The sequence below is a fragment of the Rutilus rutilus genome, assembly GCF_951802725.1.
Source record: "Rutilus rutilus genome assembly, chromosome: 1".
NCBI classification, from domain to species: Eukaryota; Metazoa; Chordata; class Actinopteri; order Cypriniformes; family Leuciscidae; genus Rutilus; species Rutilus rutilus.
The window spans coordinates 51,292,434-51,310,490 of NC_140209.1; the positions used below are offsets into that span (position 1 = coordinate 51,292,434).

The 18,057-nt window shown below is 35.0% G+C and overlaps 1 protein-coding gene across 2 annotated transcripts; it reads left to right on the forward strand.

The window, feature by feature from the left end:
• Positions 1-51: 51 nt before the first annotated feature.
• copz2 (COPI coat complex subunit zeta 2) lies at positions 52-14,855 on the forward strand. Of its 2 annotated transcripts, XM_084424691.1 has the most exons (10): positions 52-129; positions 1,637-1,705; positions 1,817-1,901; positions 4,393-4,484; positions 4,732-4,787; positions 6,133-6,210; positions 10,473-10,524; positions 13,267-13,305; positions 13,521-13,553; positions 14,135-14,855. In XM_084424691.1, exons 1-10 carry the CDS (start codon positions 70-72, stop codon positions 14,180-14,182), a joined length of 612 nt encoding a protein of 203 aa, XP_084280817.1. In that variant the 5' UTR covers positions 52-69; the 3' UTR covers positions 14,183-14,855. The 2 variants fall into 2 exon arrangements, with proteins under 2 accessions (XP_084280817.1, XP_084280818.1); XM_084424692.1 differs by lacking the exon at positions 13,521-13,553.
• The last annotated feature ends 3,202 nt before the right edge of the window (positions 14,856-18,057 follow it).

Sequence of the window (18,057 nt, forward strand, 5' to 3'; positions counted from 1 at the left end):
ATGGCGGCTTGAGGGCTGTAGTTGCAGACACGCCCACTGTGAGTCAGAGGGTTTAGGAGCGTTACTGTAATGACAGCTCAAAGCTGTCCACGTCAACACTGTGCTACCACCATGGACTCCACGGCTCTGGTAAGATATGTGTGCCATTTAATCGCTGTTTTTTATTTCTTTAATTCATTGTAAACGTTGAAATAGTAGATTGGCGACTGGCTTTAGCAGCTTGTGAGCAGTTTTTCATTTGGAATCTATGGAGAAATATGTTTTCGACAGCAACTATTTTCTCTTTATATTATTCTTAGGCTTAGCGTGCTAAGTTGGAACAATATTTAAGAAACTCTAACGTACATTTGACAACTTCTGAAAATGTGTGTCGTCTTGTAGGCTAATATAAATGCTCGTGCATGTCTCTTTTTTTTTTTTTTTTTCTCCCGAAGAAACTCTACATTTTTCAACTACTGGAAATGTGTGTCGTCTTGTAATATAAATGCTCGTGCATGTATTTTTTTCCTCGCGAATGCGAAATCGTTGGCAGAAACCGATACGGTTTCTGTTTACGAGCGCACGAAAATTAATGTGATCAAACCATAACATTATTTTTCAGATTATGAATGGATCATTGTAGTGCACAATGCGGATGTATAGCCTAGTGTTTCCATTTCTTCCACGTCATTCTCCACTTGTGTTCAGTTTGTTCTGAAAGTTTTTTTTTTTTTTTTTTTTTTTTTTTTGGTCTACGGGTCTAGTCGTGGAAGATGTGGCTTTTCAAAAGTGGACGTGGATGCCACGTCCTCGATGCGTCTCTGCCGGAGCGGAGCGCGCGCGCTGCCTGTTTGGTGCGCGTGATTGATTCCACAGGTGGATACTTGGAGGAGATCAGGGTTATTGCTTGCCATGGACTTTTTAATACTCTTATGAGTTGACCTGGCTATATAGACAACATAAATTCCAAATGCAAATTATTAATACTCTAGCTGTGGAAAAATAATTCTACAAAATAAATGCCTTTAATGTGGGAAAAGGTGACATTTAAAGTACATTTCCTTATGATTTATTGGGAAGGAGTATTAGGCTATAAAAGGGTTCCTTTAAAAGGGTGATGTAACAAGGTTTTTACAGTTAATTTACTACTAGCATTGTAAAAAAAAAAAAAGGCTTTGCCTTGTTTAAGTCATTGTTTACATACAATAGAGCCCTTACTTGGATGGAATGATTCATATTTTATTGTTATAATGAACAAAATATATTAGTTAAATGGTCATTGGTAAGACTTTGCCTTACTGTGAAACAGATATTATAATTTACAAAGGGCAAAGTTTCATCGTTGGGCCCTGAAGGTGTGTGTCTCGAGACAGGATACTCTTGTATGCCAACCAGATGATCTGAAAAGGTGACCAAAGAATAGTTTTCTCCTTCTGTTCGCCTGGCTCAAGTTCTGTGATACACTCAGACTTTGAATCAGTGGTAGTCAGTGCATGACAGAACTTTGGCCCGGCCGGACCCAGTCGAGTGAAAGCCAACAAACAGCCTCTTCTAGGCATAATATAATAGCATTTTAAGGTGTATTTATGACATCATAGATACAAAAAATCCTCATAATGTTAATTCTTGAAAATAATGTCGATTTATTTTCAACCAGGAACCCTCGCTGTACACCGTGAAGGCTGTCTTCATCTTAGACAACGATGGAAACAGACTGCTTTCTAAGGTGCTTAGACCCCTTCTGATAATCTTTCTTTTTACAGAAGATGGAAAAAGATCATCATGAATAACTATTTATGTACTGTGCAATTATATATGTGCTCATGTGCAATTACAGTACTATGATCTAGAGCTCTACCCTTCCATGAAAGAGCAGAAGAATTTTGAAATGAACGTCTTCAACAAAACACATAAAGCTGACAGTAAGTTCATTATTTAACTAGTGTTTTGCTAACCTTCCCATTAAGTTACGAACATTTTCAGAACATTACCAAAGACCAGATAACTTAGAACGAACATTCTATTAACGTTATTGGAAGAACGCTTTTTCTTCACAACTTTGAGAGAACCTTGGCAGAACATTAGCTAAAGTTCTGAGAACATTCCCTGTTAGCTGGGATACTGCCAAATGTTTTGCTTGTAGTGATTAGACCTGATGGGCTGCTTTATGTTCCAACTCAAGCTCTTCTCTTCAGATCAGTGTTTCCTACTAAACTCAGGGGAGTTTAGAGACTCTATTGTGTCGATTAGGACCAGATCCACTCTAAGAAGTGTCCCAGATCAGTCCCAGATCAAGTTTCAAACTAGTTTACAGTGGTTCATGGTCGTTAGAACTTGCAGTTGCAAGGTTCCTCTGGGGCTTGTAGGTCAGATTACTGGAAAACTGGGTGGAGAACCTGTTCTAGAATTAATAAATGTTTCTGTTACTTGCCCTGTGGGGTGAAGGAGTTTGACACCAGGATAACAAAACCACCCTGATCCTTTCGCCTGTTTAGGTGTTAAATGTTTTAGCTTGGTCAAAATACACACCTGTATTTGTCTCTTTAAAGGTGAATCCGAGGTGAAACTGTCCGATTTGTTTACATTTCTTGGAGTCGTTCTTGACGGAAAAGGGGCAGAAATCGCTTCTGACCTCCAAATGATTTGCTTCACATGAAACTTTTAGTAATCAGACACCCTGGCCTTTTAGGACAGCATCTCAAAGTAAAACACTGATCTGGGCTCAGATTTCCTAGTACATATTAATAGACAAAACTGAAACTGATCTTGAATTAGCACTAGAATTTTATGTGAAATACAGTCACTGGACCTTTTTACTGTGCTGTATATTGCATTTTAGTAGTTTCTACGGTCTCATTCTACCCAGCTAACTGGGAAAGTTCTCAGAACTTTGGCTAATGTTCTGGCAAGGTTTTGTCAAAGTTAAGAACAAAACACTCCCTTCAGTAATGTTAATAAAATGTTCATTTAAAGTTATCTGGTCTTTAATAACGTCCTCAAAGTGTTAGCACAAAAATGTTATTTATACGGTTTAATACAATATGCTTTAAATCGGACAAGGAAAGTGTTTTTCAGAATTTTTTTAGTTGGATGCTTCTCTGACGTTTTTTAAACATTGCTCTCATCATGTGTGCAAAATGATAAAAGGGAATTTTTCCTTTTTCCCCTCATAACCAAGAAAAATATTTTTAAAAACTTGATGATTTTAACGTTCAGACAACATTAAAAAATAACATTTTCATAGCTTAAATCAGGGGTGTCCATTTGGTCCTGAAGGGCCACTGTCCTGCAGAGTTTGGCTCTAACTTGCCTCAACACACCTGTCTGGAAGTCTCTAGTATCCCTATAGACCTTGATTAGCTGCTTTAGGTGTGTTTATTTGGGGTTGGAGCTGAACTCTGCAGGACAGTGGCCCTCCAGGAGCAAGATTAGAGCAAGATTCGGCTCTGCGTGACTGTGTGGAAGAACTGGATTCTTTCTCAAAACTAAAAAAAGAGAGGGAGATTACTGCTCATACTGCTCATAAAACATAAGCTGAAGACGTTACTGTAGCTTTACCCATTAACAGACATGGTACTTCATTAAAAATAAATTCCAGCACAGCTACAACAACCAAAATGAAAAGAGCCTTCACAATAGATAACACTTTACAATGAACTCTTGTTAGAGAGCTACATATGGCAATCTGTTCAATAAAATACCTTACTCACCTGTTGAGTGATAAAAACACCATCTCTGCGTCACTTTTACAACATTTCAAACCCCTCAGTTCTCACCATCTCCCAAAAGCAAAGCCGATGTTGATTCTTGTTTTATCACGAGCTCTGTCGCGACTCTCTCAGAATAAAAAAAAAAAAACGGATGATTTCCAGAGGTTCAAGAATTAGCTTCTCCATGTCAATCTTTCTTGCTCGTTGTGACAACTAACCTATACATGCATGCGTCAAAGTAGCCGGAGCAACTTTTCTCTATTTACAGATATGATGAGACACACTGGCGAGTGACGTATGTACACTATTTCCCACGAAAACCATCCTGTAAGGTCTAAAATATAAACTCTTATAATAGGCCTACCATAGTGAATCAGAGTAAGATACATAATGTACCTTTAATGGGAATGTTAGCAAAATCCTTTTAGAACATATTTTTGTTAGCTGGGTATCTCTATCATGTTGCCCATTAAATAAATAAATCTGTAAGGTTAATCCAGACTAACTTTGTTGGCTGGACAAAGACTTGCCTGAAAGTGTAAAAAAAAAGAATAGATCATTTCTCTGATGTTTCTATAACTGAATATACACTTATGTTCAAATAAATATATGTATATCTAAACAAATATTCAGATGTACAAATATATATAAATGAATGTATATCTTATGTATTTTAAGTCTTCTGGTTCATGTGTGTGCACAGATGAGATTTCCTTCTTAGAAGGGATGACGATAGTCTACAAGAGCAGCATAGACTTGTTCTTCTATGTAGTTGGCAGCGCTCAGGAGAATGAGGTGAGTCATGTATGCAGATGAGTTGGCCTGTAATTGGCTGGAATGTTGTTCATACTCCAATCGTGTCACTCATTTTGCACGTGACAGTAATTCATTATGACCATTATAGAGAGCTGGTCGTTTTTGGACAGTATTTGACATCTGTCATTTTGTTTCTCTAAGAGGATACAGATATAACAAAAAGTCAGCTGTGAATCATTCCATTTCCTTTTCTGACTCTCTCTTCCTGTATTTGTCTGATCCTCAGCTCATGTTAATGGCAGTGCTGAACTGCTTGTTTGAGTCTCTCAATCTGATGTTGAGGTGAGTTCATGCTCTGATATATAATATATATATATATATATATATATATATATATATATATATAATATATATACATATATACATACATATATACATACATACTAGCGTTTAAAAGTTTACATACAATACATTACAATACATTGATCAAAGGTGACAGTAAAGACATTTATAATGTTACAAAAGATTTCTATTTCAAATAAATGTTGTTGTTTTTTACTTTCTATTCATCAAAGAATCCTGAATATAGGTATATCACAGTTTCCACATAAATATTTTCAACTGATAATAATAATAAATGTTTCTTGAGTATTAATTCAGCATTTTAGAATGATTTCTGAAGGATCATTTGATCAATTCCTTGTGAAAATTAGGAATAGGATAAAAAAAAAAATATATATATATATGCTCTACCGTTCACAAGTTTGGGGTCAGTAAGAATTTTTTTTTTTTTGGAAAGAAGTTAAAGAAATTAATACTTTAAATCATCAAGGACTCGACCAAAAGTGACAGTAAAGACATTTATAATGTTACAAAAGATTATATTTCAAATAAATGTTGTTCTTTTGAACTTTCTATTCATAAATAAAATGTATGACAGTTTTTCCACAGAAATCTGAACTGTTTTCAACACTGATAATAATCATAAATGTTTCTTGATCATCAAATCATCATATTAGAATGATTTCTGAAGGATCATGTGACACTGAAGACTGCAGTAATGATGCTGAAAATTCAGCTTTGATCACAGGAATAAATTACACTTTACTATGTATTCACATAGAAAACAGCTGATTTACAATAATAATATTTCACAATTTTTACTGTATTTTTAATCAAATAAACACAGCTTTGGTGAGCAGAAGAGACTCTTTTAAAAACATAAAAAATCTTAGCGACCCCAAACTTGTGAATGGCAGTGTATTTATATATATATATATATATATATATATATATATATATACAGTATATATACAATATATATATATATATATATATATATATATATATATTTAGAAAATTGTATTAATATTTGATTAAATAAATGCAGCCTTGGTGAGCATATTAATGTTAAAAAACATTAAAAAAATATTAACCCTAATAGTATATGAAATCCGAGGCCATGTAATATTAGGACAACACTACAGCCAGTGTATGTTTTAATATTTAAGAGCAGTTTCACTGACACCATGTGCCGCTCTAACTGCCCTTTAGGCTGGTTCATGTCAGAATTCACCGAATTAGGCATTCTGTGGTCACCATGGAAACTGGTGAAGGGCAGCACAAGATGTCAAGGATGTCACAGTAGAAGACTTGTGTGCTCAGGTGTCTGCTTCTTTTCCAACAGGAAGAATGTGGAGAAAAGGACTCTGCTGGATAATATGGATGGAGTGTTCCTAGTGGTGGATGAAATCATTGATGGAGGGTAAATATTAAATAATAGATTATTCTCATTTAGGACTTGCACATTCACTTAGAACAGCAAGAGAACATACACTACCATTCAAAAGATTTATGTTTTTAAAATTTCTTATGCTCACCATGGCTGAATTTATTTGATCAAAAATACACTTTTTTGAAAATTATTCCTGTGATGTCAAAGCTGTATATTTAGGGTCATTACTCCAGTCGTCAGTGTAACATAACCCTTCAGAAATGATGATTTGATGCTCAAGAAACATTTGTTATTATTAGCAATGCTGAGAACGGCCTATTTTTTTCAGGATTTATTGATGAATAGGAAGTTTAAAAGAATGGTCACTTTTGTTCAATTTAATCTGTTTTTGCTGAATAAAATTGTTATTGAAAATAAATCCAACTTTTGAATTGTAGTGTGCTGTTCTTAATCACACAAATTGTAATGTAGATCTGTGTTGTAAGTGTATAGTGTCGCCATTAAAGGTGATGGGTATAACAATATATTAAAGAATACATACCGCATAACAATAAATTAAATGTAAGTAAATAAAATAAAAATGCTCTATTTTGCCTATATTTGCTATTAAGTCAAATAAATGATTATAAAAATTGAAATTATAGGTCACAGTTAAAGAGGTCATGACATGGATTATTTTATTATTTTAGTATGCTCCTTGAGGTTCACTTACAATGTTAATAAAGTTTTTTGCACAAAAGAACCCCAAACATTTATGTGTAAAAAGCATTATTTTCAACCTTCCTTCTGAAATGAGCTGTTTTTAAGGCGCGGCTCCTTTAAGGCTTATCAGTAAACGGTCACTGTCATGATTGGCTAATGTCATTGCATAGAAATCAGTATCAATGCCCAGTCATGAGTAAGTGTTTAGAAAACATTGTCCAAATAAAACCATCATTTACAGACGAAGCATTATGAATTGTCATCTTTAAACAAAAGTTTCTTTGCTAACTCTCCATTACCCTGTGCCTTGTTTACAAAACAATCTGCTGTCAAATGCTGATGCTCTGAACAAACATAATTTTCCGACATGATCCAGGACGCCATTAAAATAAACCATCCACTTTTTTCCAACGCTGGGATCCTTCTGAAGTCTGTACAGAGACGCAAACGAGCTAAACTGGACCTCAGCGAACGTTCTTTCACTCTTCCGTTTGTCCTGTTGTTGGCAGACTGAAGTCATGGAGCATGTCAGAAACTGAACATGCATCTTTATATTGTATCCATCCAGTCTAGATTAGATAGTGATTATAATGGTTTCTATTTGCTTTTGACACTATGCTCACATCTGGGGCTGGTTGCGTAAACTGCTAAGACTAGTCTTACAAGTTAGTCATCAAAAAAAAAATTCTTTAAAGGGTTAGTTCACCCAAAAATGAAAATTCTGTCAGTAATTACTCACCCTCATGTTGTTCCAACCCCGAAAGACCTTCGTTCATGTTCGGAACACAAATTAAGATATTTTTGATGAAATCTGAGAGCTGGCTCACTCCTCCATAGGCTTCTAGGTGACCGAAACTTGCTGGCCCAGAAAATGTATTAAAGAGATCGTTAATATAGTCCAAGTGACTCCAGTGGCTCAATCTTAAGTATATCAAGCGACGAGAATACTTTTTGTGCGCAAAAACAAACAAAAATAACGACTTTATTCCACTATTAATTTCCTTCTATCTGGGCCTCGAGATAGTTTACGTAGTGTTTTTGCGCAGCGCGTCTGTGTTGTGCGTCACACGCATCACACACACGACCAGCGTTGGCCAATAGTGAGCCTACGTGTGACGTGCAACACAGAAATGCAAAATGAATAGTGGAATAAAGTCGTTATTTTTGTTGTTTTTTGCGCACAAAAAGTATTCTCGTCGCTTGATATACTTAAGATTGAGCCACTGTAGTCACTTGGACTATTTTAACGATCTCTTTAATACATTTTCTGGGCCAGCAAGTTTCGGTCACCTAGAAGTCTATGGAGGAGTGAGACAGCTCTCAGATTTCATCAAAAATATCTTAATTTGTGTTCCGAAGATGAACGAAGATCTTACGGGGTTGGAACAACATTAGGGTGAGTAATTACTGACAGAATTTTCATTTTTGGGTGAACTAACCCTTTAAGACTGTTTATAACCTTTGTTTATAAAAAGTCAGGTACATAAAACGGTGGATTGTTCTAATTTGATACCGAAAATGAAGACTGCTTGCTCCTTGGCTAACTGCTAGGTGGTCAGGCTAGTTCTTAAAAGTCACAGTCTTAACATAATGGCTATATGTTTATGCAGCTGGTGAAGGCAAGTGCTGTTAAAGTCCCCCTGTGGTGAAAATCAAGCTTTTAATGTTGTTTATATGTCTATGTGGTGTTTTTAATACGCTTTAAGACAAACCATGTGCACATTCATAAGTCAACACCATTGCTGAGTATTTTCTCCTTAAAACTGTAGTGAACCAAAGACAGTCTCAAAAACACAGTTTGAAATCGCTGGTGTTTCTGACGTCACAAACGACCTTTTAACCAATCACGACAACGTGTGATCATCAACTAGTCGATCTCTGAGCTGGGCTGCGTTCAGCCCCGACAAAACGTTGCACAACGTTTTTTAAACAGAAACGGTGATGCGTTGAACACACTGTTCTGATGACGCAAGAATTGCAACTATGGCAGCTGAGAAGGCCATTCTTTGTGTTCTTTGTGAAGAATTTTCTGAGCCTGATGAAGTCAGTATAAATATGTGTTTAATACTACAAAATATGCCCGATGTTACAGTTACTGCACTTGCCGCCCAGAACAAAAGAGAACATCCCAATCGAGTGAAGGGATTTGTGGAAACTGAATTGGAAGCACACATCTTACCTAATTCAGACTAAAACACATCTATTTAGCCTCACATACTGACTTTATTTGTAGGTCATACTGTTTTAATACCCTGTATTTTCTTTCTCATTTTTAGGAAAAGCACTTAATTACCATTGTTTATTTCTATACCAATACACTTGCAATGAAGCTAAAAATATAAACAACTACATCATTATGTTGATATCCTATATTTTTTACAATAAAACTTTCGACAAACATGTCTTCTAATATCCTCAGTTGTTGCGTATACCGAGCTGCATCGAACACATTTGTAAATTACTTTTCTTGAACCCATTGTGCGAGTTCACTTTAATACCACGTGTTTTATATACATGTTGCTGCTGATTGGACTGCAGTTCTGACACACCCACCAAACAAGAGAAAACGCATCTCAAACCCCGGTGCACACCGGTGCACGCCGTTTCCAGGAAACATGACGTTCAACCCGGAAACCGTAGCAAAACGTTGCGCACCGTTTTGAACTTGAACATGCCCCTGGTGTGAGTGAGTGAGTGGAGGCGGGGATAATTTGCATATTCATTGAACCATTGAACCATTGAAGCATATACTAAATGAGGCAAGGGTGTACAGTTACATTCAAGCTATTTTAAGGCATGAATAATTCTTTTTCAAGGAAAAAATAAAACGTTTAAAAAATGTCATTTTTGGTGATCAAATGTGAGTTTTAAGGGATAAAATGATTGACTACAGGGAGACTTTAAGCGACTGAACGATTGTGGGCGGGGGCCTATGGTGCGATGATGTATAACTATTTGTCAATGTCTTGTTCTGGAGGCGGGCATATGCAAATGTATTTGCTTGTTTGACATCACAGATCCTGCAATGTCAAGTTGTTTTGGCGCTTGATTAAATAAATGCTTTGTTAATAATGAGGAGGATGTTTTAAACTCGTTTTGAAACTTGCAGGATGTTTTAGTAGTACAAAGATATGTCAAAAGATCAAGGCAAATTTGACTTCTCATGTCATGACCCCATTAAATGAACATATGAACAGATAATGTGTACAGCAGTAAGAATGTCAGCAATGACTGATAAAAGCCTCATCTTAAAGAAATGTACTTTTTAAATAAATCTTTAATTTCATTTCTAAATAACGTTTTATTTGACTAAATTTACCAGCTTTTAACTGTTAAAAGGACTTTCTTCCATGAGCAGGCTGATTTTATTTTGGGATGTTTTAGACTTTTTAGATTCAATTTTAGTAATGGTTCTTCTCCATCATTATTATTATTATTATTATTATTATTATTTATTTATTTTTTACTTAATTTACTTCATGAACGTCATCAGGGGGAAGATAGTGGCCCAATAAGATCCACCCATAAAATAAATAATTAACTTCAAATTCTAAACTTCATTCATATGTTGCTCTTAAACTTGTTTACAGGGTGATCCTGGAGAGTGACCCCCAACAGGTCATTGAAAAGGTCAACTACAGGGTAAGAGACTGTATCAGTGCTTGTTTTCTGTATCTATGAGTTGTGCTTCACAATGCTTTGAGAGTTTGTTATTGAACCCCAGACATTCATCAGATATATCAATAGTATACTGCAAGTCAGCACAGTTTCTAGCTCTTTATACCCTGATGCACCGCTTCCTGTCTTTAGAAATTAGCTTGGCACATCATTTCAGCTTGACAGGAAGTTCCCTTTTCTTTTTGCCCAGTTTAGTCATGCACGCAGACTAAATGTCCCTCTCTTGCCCTGTCAGTGTGTGTCGGAGCAAGCGTATGGCTTCGTCCTTTTTGATTACATCACTGGTAACGTGGAGGGCCAAGGAGAGAGACGAGAGCTACTGTAGCTCTCCTTCAGCCCCCTTCCTCTCTCCCTCCGCTTTAGAGACTAGAGAGAGAGAGAGAGAGAGAGGGATGAGGGTGAGAGAGTGGGCAGGTAACTGCATGGCATGCACAAGCGTGTGTGAGGCTCAGAAGAGGAACCGCTGTAACCGAGGGAGCCGATCAATAATAAGAAAATGTCCCGCTGACATCTGACCGTAAAGCTTTTGCTGCGGAGTGGGAGACACTGAGTCACATCTTTGAGTTACGCTCACATAAACTCACTCAGTCAATGACCGGCATGATTTCAGCAGTCCACACTTCTGATTTATGCTTTTAAGAGTTGGATTTTTTTACTTCAGTGCAAGGGGGAAGACACTGTCCCACTTCAAATAATATTTAAAAATACATCAAAATACAAATAGAAAATACAGTTAAATTAAGGTCTAATCTAAAGATCTAGTCTCTGACAAATGTATTTTGTAAATAAATCTTAAAAAAATATATATTTTGAATGAATTGGAAAATTAAATGTAATGTATTATTTTTTATTAGTAGTAAAATTGCTGTGTATTATCTGTGAATACATTTTAGCAGCTATGGAACATTTTATTTTGTTATGTTTTAGAGTTTTTAGACCAAATTTTACTGATGGTCCTACACCAATACAGTTGTCAACCAATATGGATTTATTATTATTATTATTTATTTATTTTTTACTTAATTTACTTATGTGTGTGTATATATATATATATATATATATACATACATATATATACAGTATATATATATATATACACACATACATACACAGATACATACATACATACACACACATATATATAAAAAAATTCCAATACAGGGACATCATCAGGGGGAAGATATTGCCCCACTAAGATCCACCCATAAAATAAATTATTAACTTTAAATAAGATTTAAAAAAACTAAAATACAGAGAGATAACACAGTTAAATAATCTAATCTAATTTTGTATCTAATCTATAGATATCTATTTTATATATATATATATATATATATATACAGTGCAATGCATAAGTGAATACACCCATGCTAAAGTTGACTAAAAAGAGGAATAAAAAATCATATTTTGGAAATTGAACTTAATGCCTTAATTTAAAAAATTAGGAAAAATCCAACCTTTAAGGACACCAATTTTCTTTGTGAATGAATAATGTATCGTAAATAAATAAATGTTCTTCCTTAAAATACAGGGTGCATAAGTGAGTACACCCCTATGTTAAATTTTTTTAGGATACTATGCATCCTGATAAAGTTCCCTTGGCCTTTGGAATTAAAATAGCCCCACATCATCACATAGCCTTCACCATACCTAGAGATTGGCATGGTTTTATTTCAGTTAGCCTAAAAGCTAGTTTGATTTGCATTGAGAGATGATCTTATGGAAAGTACCCCATGCCAATCTCTAGGTATGGTGAAGGCTATGTGATGATGTGGGGCTATTTTAATTCCAAAGGCCAAGGGAACTTTATCAGGATGCATAGTATCCTAAAAAAATTTTTTTTTAAATACTTAAAAATAAAAATCTGCCTGCCTCTATGGGAATTTAACATAGGGGTGTACTCACTTATGCACCATGTATTTTAAGGAAGAACATTTATTTATTTACGATACATTATTCATTCACAAAGAAAATTTGTGTCCTTAAAGGTTGGATTTTTCCTATTTTTTTAAATTAAGGCATTAAGTTCAATTTCCAAAATATGATTTTTTATTCCTCTTTTTAGTCAACTTTAGCATGGGTGTATTCACTTATGCATTGCACTGTATATATATATATTTATTATTATTATTATTATTATTTTTAAAATAAGTAAAATTGCAGTCTATTATCTTTGAATACATTTTAGCAGCTAGGGCACTTTTTGTGATCTTTGGATATTTTAGTAAATTTTAGCAATGGTCCTGTTCTAGTAATAGTGGTCAACCAAATATGGCTTTTTAATGGGCAGTGATAATATGATTGATTGCTGAAATAATGCCATAATAAACCAAATGATCAAATGCATAAAAAAAGAAAAAGAAAAAAAAGTGCTTAACTGACAAAAGAAAATGTTTAATATCCTTTATCAAGGGCGAACTAACCCTTCTGTTAACGGGGCAAGCTGGCATTATCATCAGCCGAATATTTACAGATGATTTTGGAACACAAATGTTCTCTATATATTTTTTCTACAGCTTTGGGACACTATTTTTGCCCTTTAGTGATGTTTAACAGTAGTGGCAGATGAGTTGTGGTGTGTTATTGATCTTAACCTTCACTTTGCTATAGAGTAACCTAAGTATGAAACATCTTGCACGATTTGTCTGGCTTGGTTGGTTTTGTAATTTGTAATCGTAATTTGTCCTGTTTTTGGTTAATTTACAGGCAGATGACAACCCATTATCAGAACAGAGTGTGGCACAGGTATGAACACACATATACTATATAAAAACACAGAAACTATAATCACAGACACTTTTCCCACCTGTTAACGTTTGTTGTGAAACATTTTAAAGCTCCACACTAAAAGGTCTGAAATGTTTCCCTTTCTGTCTAACTCTCTTTAATGCCTGCACTGTGATTAACACCATTATCCCCTGTCTCGCTCTAACCTTTGCCACTAACTCTAACCTTGACAGCACATCACTGAGAAACTGGCTCTCACCTCTAATGTAAGTGCATGAATGCTCACTCTCACACACGTGTATGCGAATACTTTTAAGCGCTTAAAAAATTTTTTTTTTATCTTTTGGGTAAATCTTTCAAATATTTTGTCAGAGTGACAACAGATGTGTAGTATGGGAGTGAAAGTAATCTAAAGTGAAGTTTAATTCTAAAAGAGACCGCTGTAAAGAAACTTCCAGTCTAATACTGTGGTCTTCAGATGCCCCCTTGTGGCCGTAATATAAAGTTGTTAGTTTATTGGGGAACTTTTGTCATTAAGAATATAGTAGCTACACCTCATTATTGCACTATTCAGCCTTGTATTGTGCACATTATTTTAATTGCATATTTCATTTCATAATAGTGTTTATTTAGCTAGATAATATAAAATCTGATCACTATTGCTATATTGCATTGATTCAGTCAGTGGGGGCTTTTTATTATTATTACTCACAAAATATGGTATATGTGAAATATGTCCAAAAACCATATTAACTGATTAACAACTAACAACTTTGCTTTTTGAAGTGTGTTGTAGTTTTTGGGATTGATCACTGAATGTTCACTGAAATTCTGTTTGATTTTTCAGGTGTTACAGTCAGCAAAGGAGCAGATCAAGTGGTCGATTCTAAAATAAAATATCTTGAAGGAATCTGTAAATTATTGAAAGGGAATTTCAATTTTATTTTATATTTTAATTATTAATTATTTGTAATTTAATTAATTGTAGAAGTGCAACCTGTTGCATCCCATGTTTAGTGCTGCAATATTTATATTTTTGTCAAAAGTGGGTCATTTCCGTTTTTTAAATGATATAAAATGTGTTGTCAATGCACAGATACCTGTCTATTTCCAAAGCAGCTTTAAAGCTATTACAAATTGTGTAATTTTTCTGTTTAGAGGAGGTATATTTTGTTTCAGCATGGCCTGTGATATAAATAATCACAGATCGTTACTGGATTGTCTAAACTTGTTTAGTCTTGTCAATTTTGTCGTTGGTTTTAAGTCATGGCTACTTTATAAACTTTTGTCAAAAATTTAATTCACAAAGTTTTGTTACATTAGGCTTATAACTAAATATTTTGCTATTATACATGTAAATTGTTTAAATGACAAAGAGGCAATATTATTAAATATAATACAATGAATATAATACAAAATAACAGTGAGTTACATTTACATATGAATAGCAAAATATATTTTATTTACTAGGATTTATTTTATAGTAACTGTGTATCTCCTGAATGTTTTAATGGGAAATAATTACGGACGAACATGTGACTAAAAACGAATAAATATGTTTTTTTATAGCTTTGTTTGGTCGTTTCTGTCTTCGAGTCTGTATGACAGCTCGACAATGATGCCGCTTCTCTATTGGTGAGAGACGAGTGAGTCTGGACCAATCAGATTTGTGTTATCCTGCATAAATACTATTAATTACAGGAGGGTGTGGCTTAGTCTGCCATTGGATGTTGTAGGCCAATGGAAATCGCAGATCCGAGTCTCCACCTATGACTGAAGCCGAGGAATCGCCTCAAGCCGTGACTGGCCACAGTTAATGAAGGTGGGTGTTGAATTTTGAAAGAGGAGGAGACATTCAACACCCAATCACATTTTATTCTTTCTGTTCGTATTCATGCAATAGCCTATTATGATATGGATATGTAGGCCTATGTAGCCTATCTATGTAGACAGCCGATGCCTGTCGAATTAGACCTGTTAGCACTAAATTAAACCTCAAATTCTAGGCCTACTTCTATTTCCTTTACGCCTTTAAATATATTTTATAAATTTGGAAATTATGATGCTAATAATGCTTATATAAGCACTGAAAATTAACCAAATATTTTGTTAAATAGTTTCAAATGTTAATTACTTTTAGAGGTTAAATGTAGTTGTTTCGTTTCGTTGTTTCGTTTAATAGAGGTAGCCTAAGGCTAATTTCTATCTTCGCAACGAATAAGATGTTTGATTTTATTTACATTATTTTAACGAATAACGACAACTGCAATTAATACATAAAGTAGGCTAGCCAAACAGCTGCAATAGGCTAAATAGGCTGTAGGGTCTACTTTATAAGCATAAGGCACAATTTATAAAATAAAACGCGAAAATCATAATCGATCTTAAAATATCGTCATCGAAAATCATCGAAAATAAAATAATAATAGGCTATTTCATTTGAGCGTATAGCCTACACGTTTATTAAATATTATTTATAAGTAATAGCCTAATAATAATCACTGACACCAGCAAACCCCTTTTTTGACCATAAACATAAAAAACAAGATAAAACCCGTAGAATCGTTTGTACTAGGCTACTAAAATGAATATAGGCTATTAAATGGCATAATAAAAGTGGATTTATTGTTGTTTATAATGTTGCTTAGTTTTTTGTATGCTGCATGAATGCAGCTTCAGTTCTGTTACGGTGATACCTAGGCTATTTCTAGGCTATATCGTGATAATTAAAACAGATTAAGTTGATTAATGTGCATCTGTGTTGGAAACAACACAAATTTAACAAACATCGAGACTCAAAATTGTGTCGTATTGAAACAAAATCATATATGTTCCTCAGCATAACATTGTAATTTTCATAAAATGTTAGTAAGATATTTCCCAACGCGGTCGTAAAAAATGACAGTGGATTTTATTTATTTTTATCATCATTGTTAGGCTACATCATCTTCTTAGATTAGCCTACATCTATTTAACGTCACAATAAATTCAGTAATTTCCTACTCAATTTTATTTTTTAGATTTCAACTTGATTTTCTTGATCTGGTAGGTCTATTTTAAAAGAACCTAAATAGTCTATATGCATGCTAGCCTACCTACATTTTACGTCAGCAATGGTTTAAGAAGGTTTAATTTTTTTTTTTTTTTTTTTTTTTAACCTGTTGGTAGGCCTACTGCATGCGCCGATCCATTTATAGAGAAATATCGACCGAGAGAAAGCACTGGATGTTTAGGGGTGTCATGGCCACGTGACATGGAAGCGCTCATTGCGATGAGGAGGTTGATCAGCGCGAGCGCAGCGGTGGCGATAGAATAGTTGACTGCGGTTAGGCTACTTTCTCTAATAAGTTCCTTTACTATCTTTATTTCCCTCTCCGCGCCACGGAATATAAATATATGTATAGGCCTATATGTAGTAGCCTACTTTAATCTCTCACTTCTTTGTTTAGTTTTATATATTTTCTTGTGGCAGTTTTGAAGGGATCTCAAATACGCAAATATAATCAGTCAATTATGGCAGCAACTCAATGCATTTAGGCATGCATCCTCAAGACGATCTGCTGAAGTGCAAACTGAGCATCAGAATGGGGAAGAAATGTGATTTAAGTGACTTTGAATGTGGCATCGTTCTTGGTGAGATGTGAGTATTTCAGAAACTGATCTACTGTGATTTTCACTCACAACCATCTCTATAGGGTTTACGGAGAATGATCCGAAAAAGACAAAATATCCAGTGAACGGCAGAACATGCCTTGTTGGTGCTTGAGGTCAGAGGAGAATGGCCAGACTGGTTTGAGCTGATAGAAAGTCTACAGTAGGCCTAACTCAAATTAGCACTCGTTACAACCGAGGTCTGCAGAAGAGCATCTCTGATCACATCAAACCTTGAAGCAGATGGCCTACAGCAGCAGAAGACACACAGGTGCCACTCCTGTCAGCTAAAAACAGGCTAAAATTCACACGGATTCACCAAAATTGGACATTAGAAGATTGGAAAAACTTTGCCTGGTCTGATGAGTCTCGATTTCTGTTGTGACATTCAGATGGTAGAGTCAGAAATTAGTGTAAACAACATGGATCCTTCCTGCCTTGAATGGTGTAATGATGTGGGGGATATTTTCTTGGCACACTTTGGGTCCCTTAGAACCAGTTGAGCATAGTTTATACTCCACAGTATTGATGCCGACCATGTCCATCTCTTTATGGCCACAGCGTCTTCTGATGGCTGCTTCCAGCAGGATAACATGCCATGTCACAAAGCTCAAATCATCTCAAACTGGTTTCTTGAACTTGACAATGAGGTGATATGGACCAAAATATCTGAGGAATGTTATTCAATCATTGTAAAATGTTAAATAAATGTATTGAAACAAACTGGTTTTTTTTCCAGAAGCACAAGTAAGGCCTATCTTAAAGGGATAGTTCACTCAAAAATGAAAATGCTGTCATCATTTACTCACCCTCATGTTGTTCCAAACCTGTATGATTTCCTTTCTTCTGCTGAACACAAAAGAAGATATTTTAAAGAAGGTTGGTAATTAAACAGTTGCTGGTCCCCATTGACTTCCATAGTATTTTTTTTCTACTAAGTCAGTGTTTTGGTTACCGACTTTCTTCAAAATATCTTCTTTTGAGTTCAGCAGAAGAAAGAAAGTCATACAGGTTTGGAACAACATGAGGGTGAGTAAATGAGGACAGCATTTTCATTTTTGGGTGAACTATCCCTTTAAGTAGCAGGAGTGAATGATTGTGATGTGTTTGTCGTTTGCG

Bases quoted from the DNA above. Each gene is read 5' to 3' on its own strand.
- copz2 (XM_084424691.1), top strand. From the start codon at position 70: ATGACAGCTCAAAGCTGTCCACGTCAACACTGTGCTACCACCATGGAC. The intron at 10,525-13,266 runs GTAAGAGACTGT...GTTAATTTACAG, and splicing joins TTGAAAAGGTCAACTACAGG to GCAGATGACAACCCATTATC. The intron at 13,306-13,520 runs GTATGAACACAC...TAACCTTGACAG, and splicing joins CAGAACAGAGTGTGGCACAG to CACATCACTGAGAAACTGGC.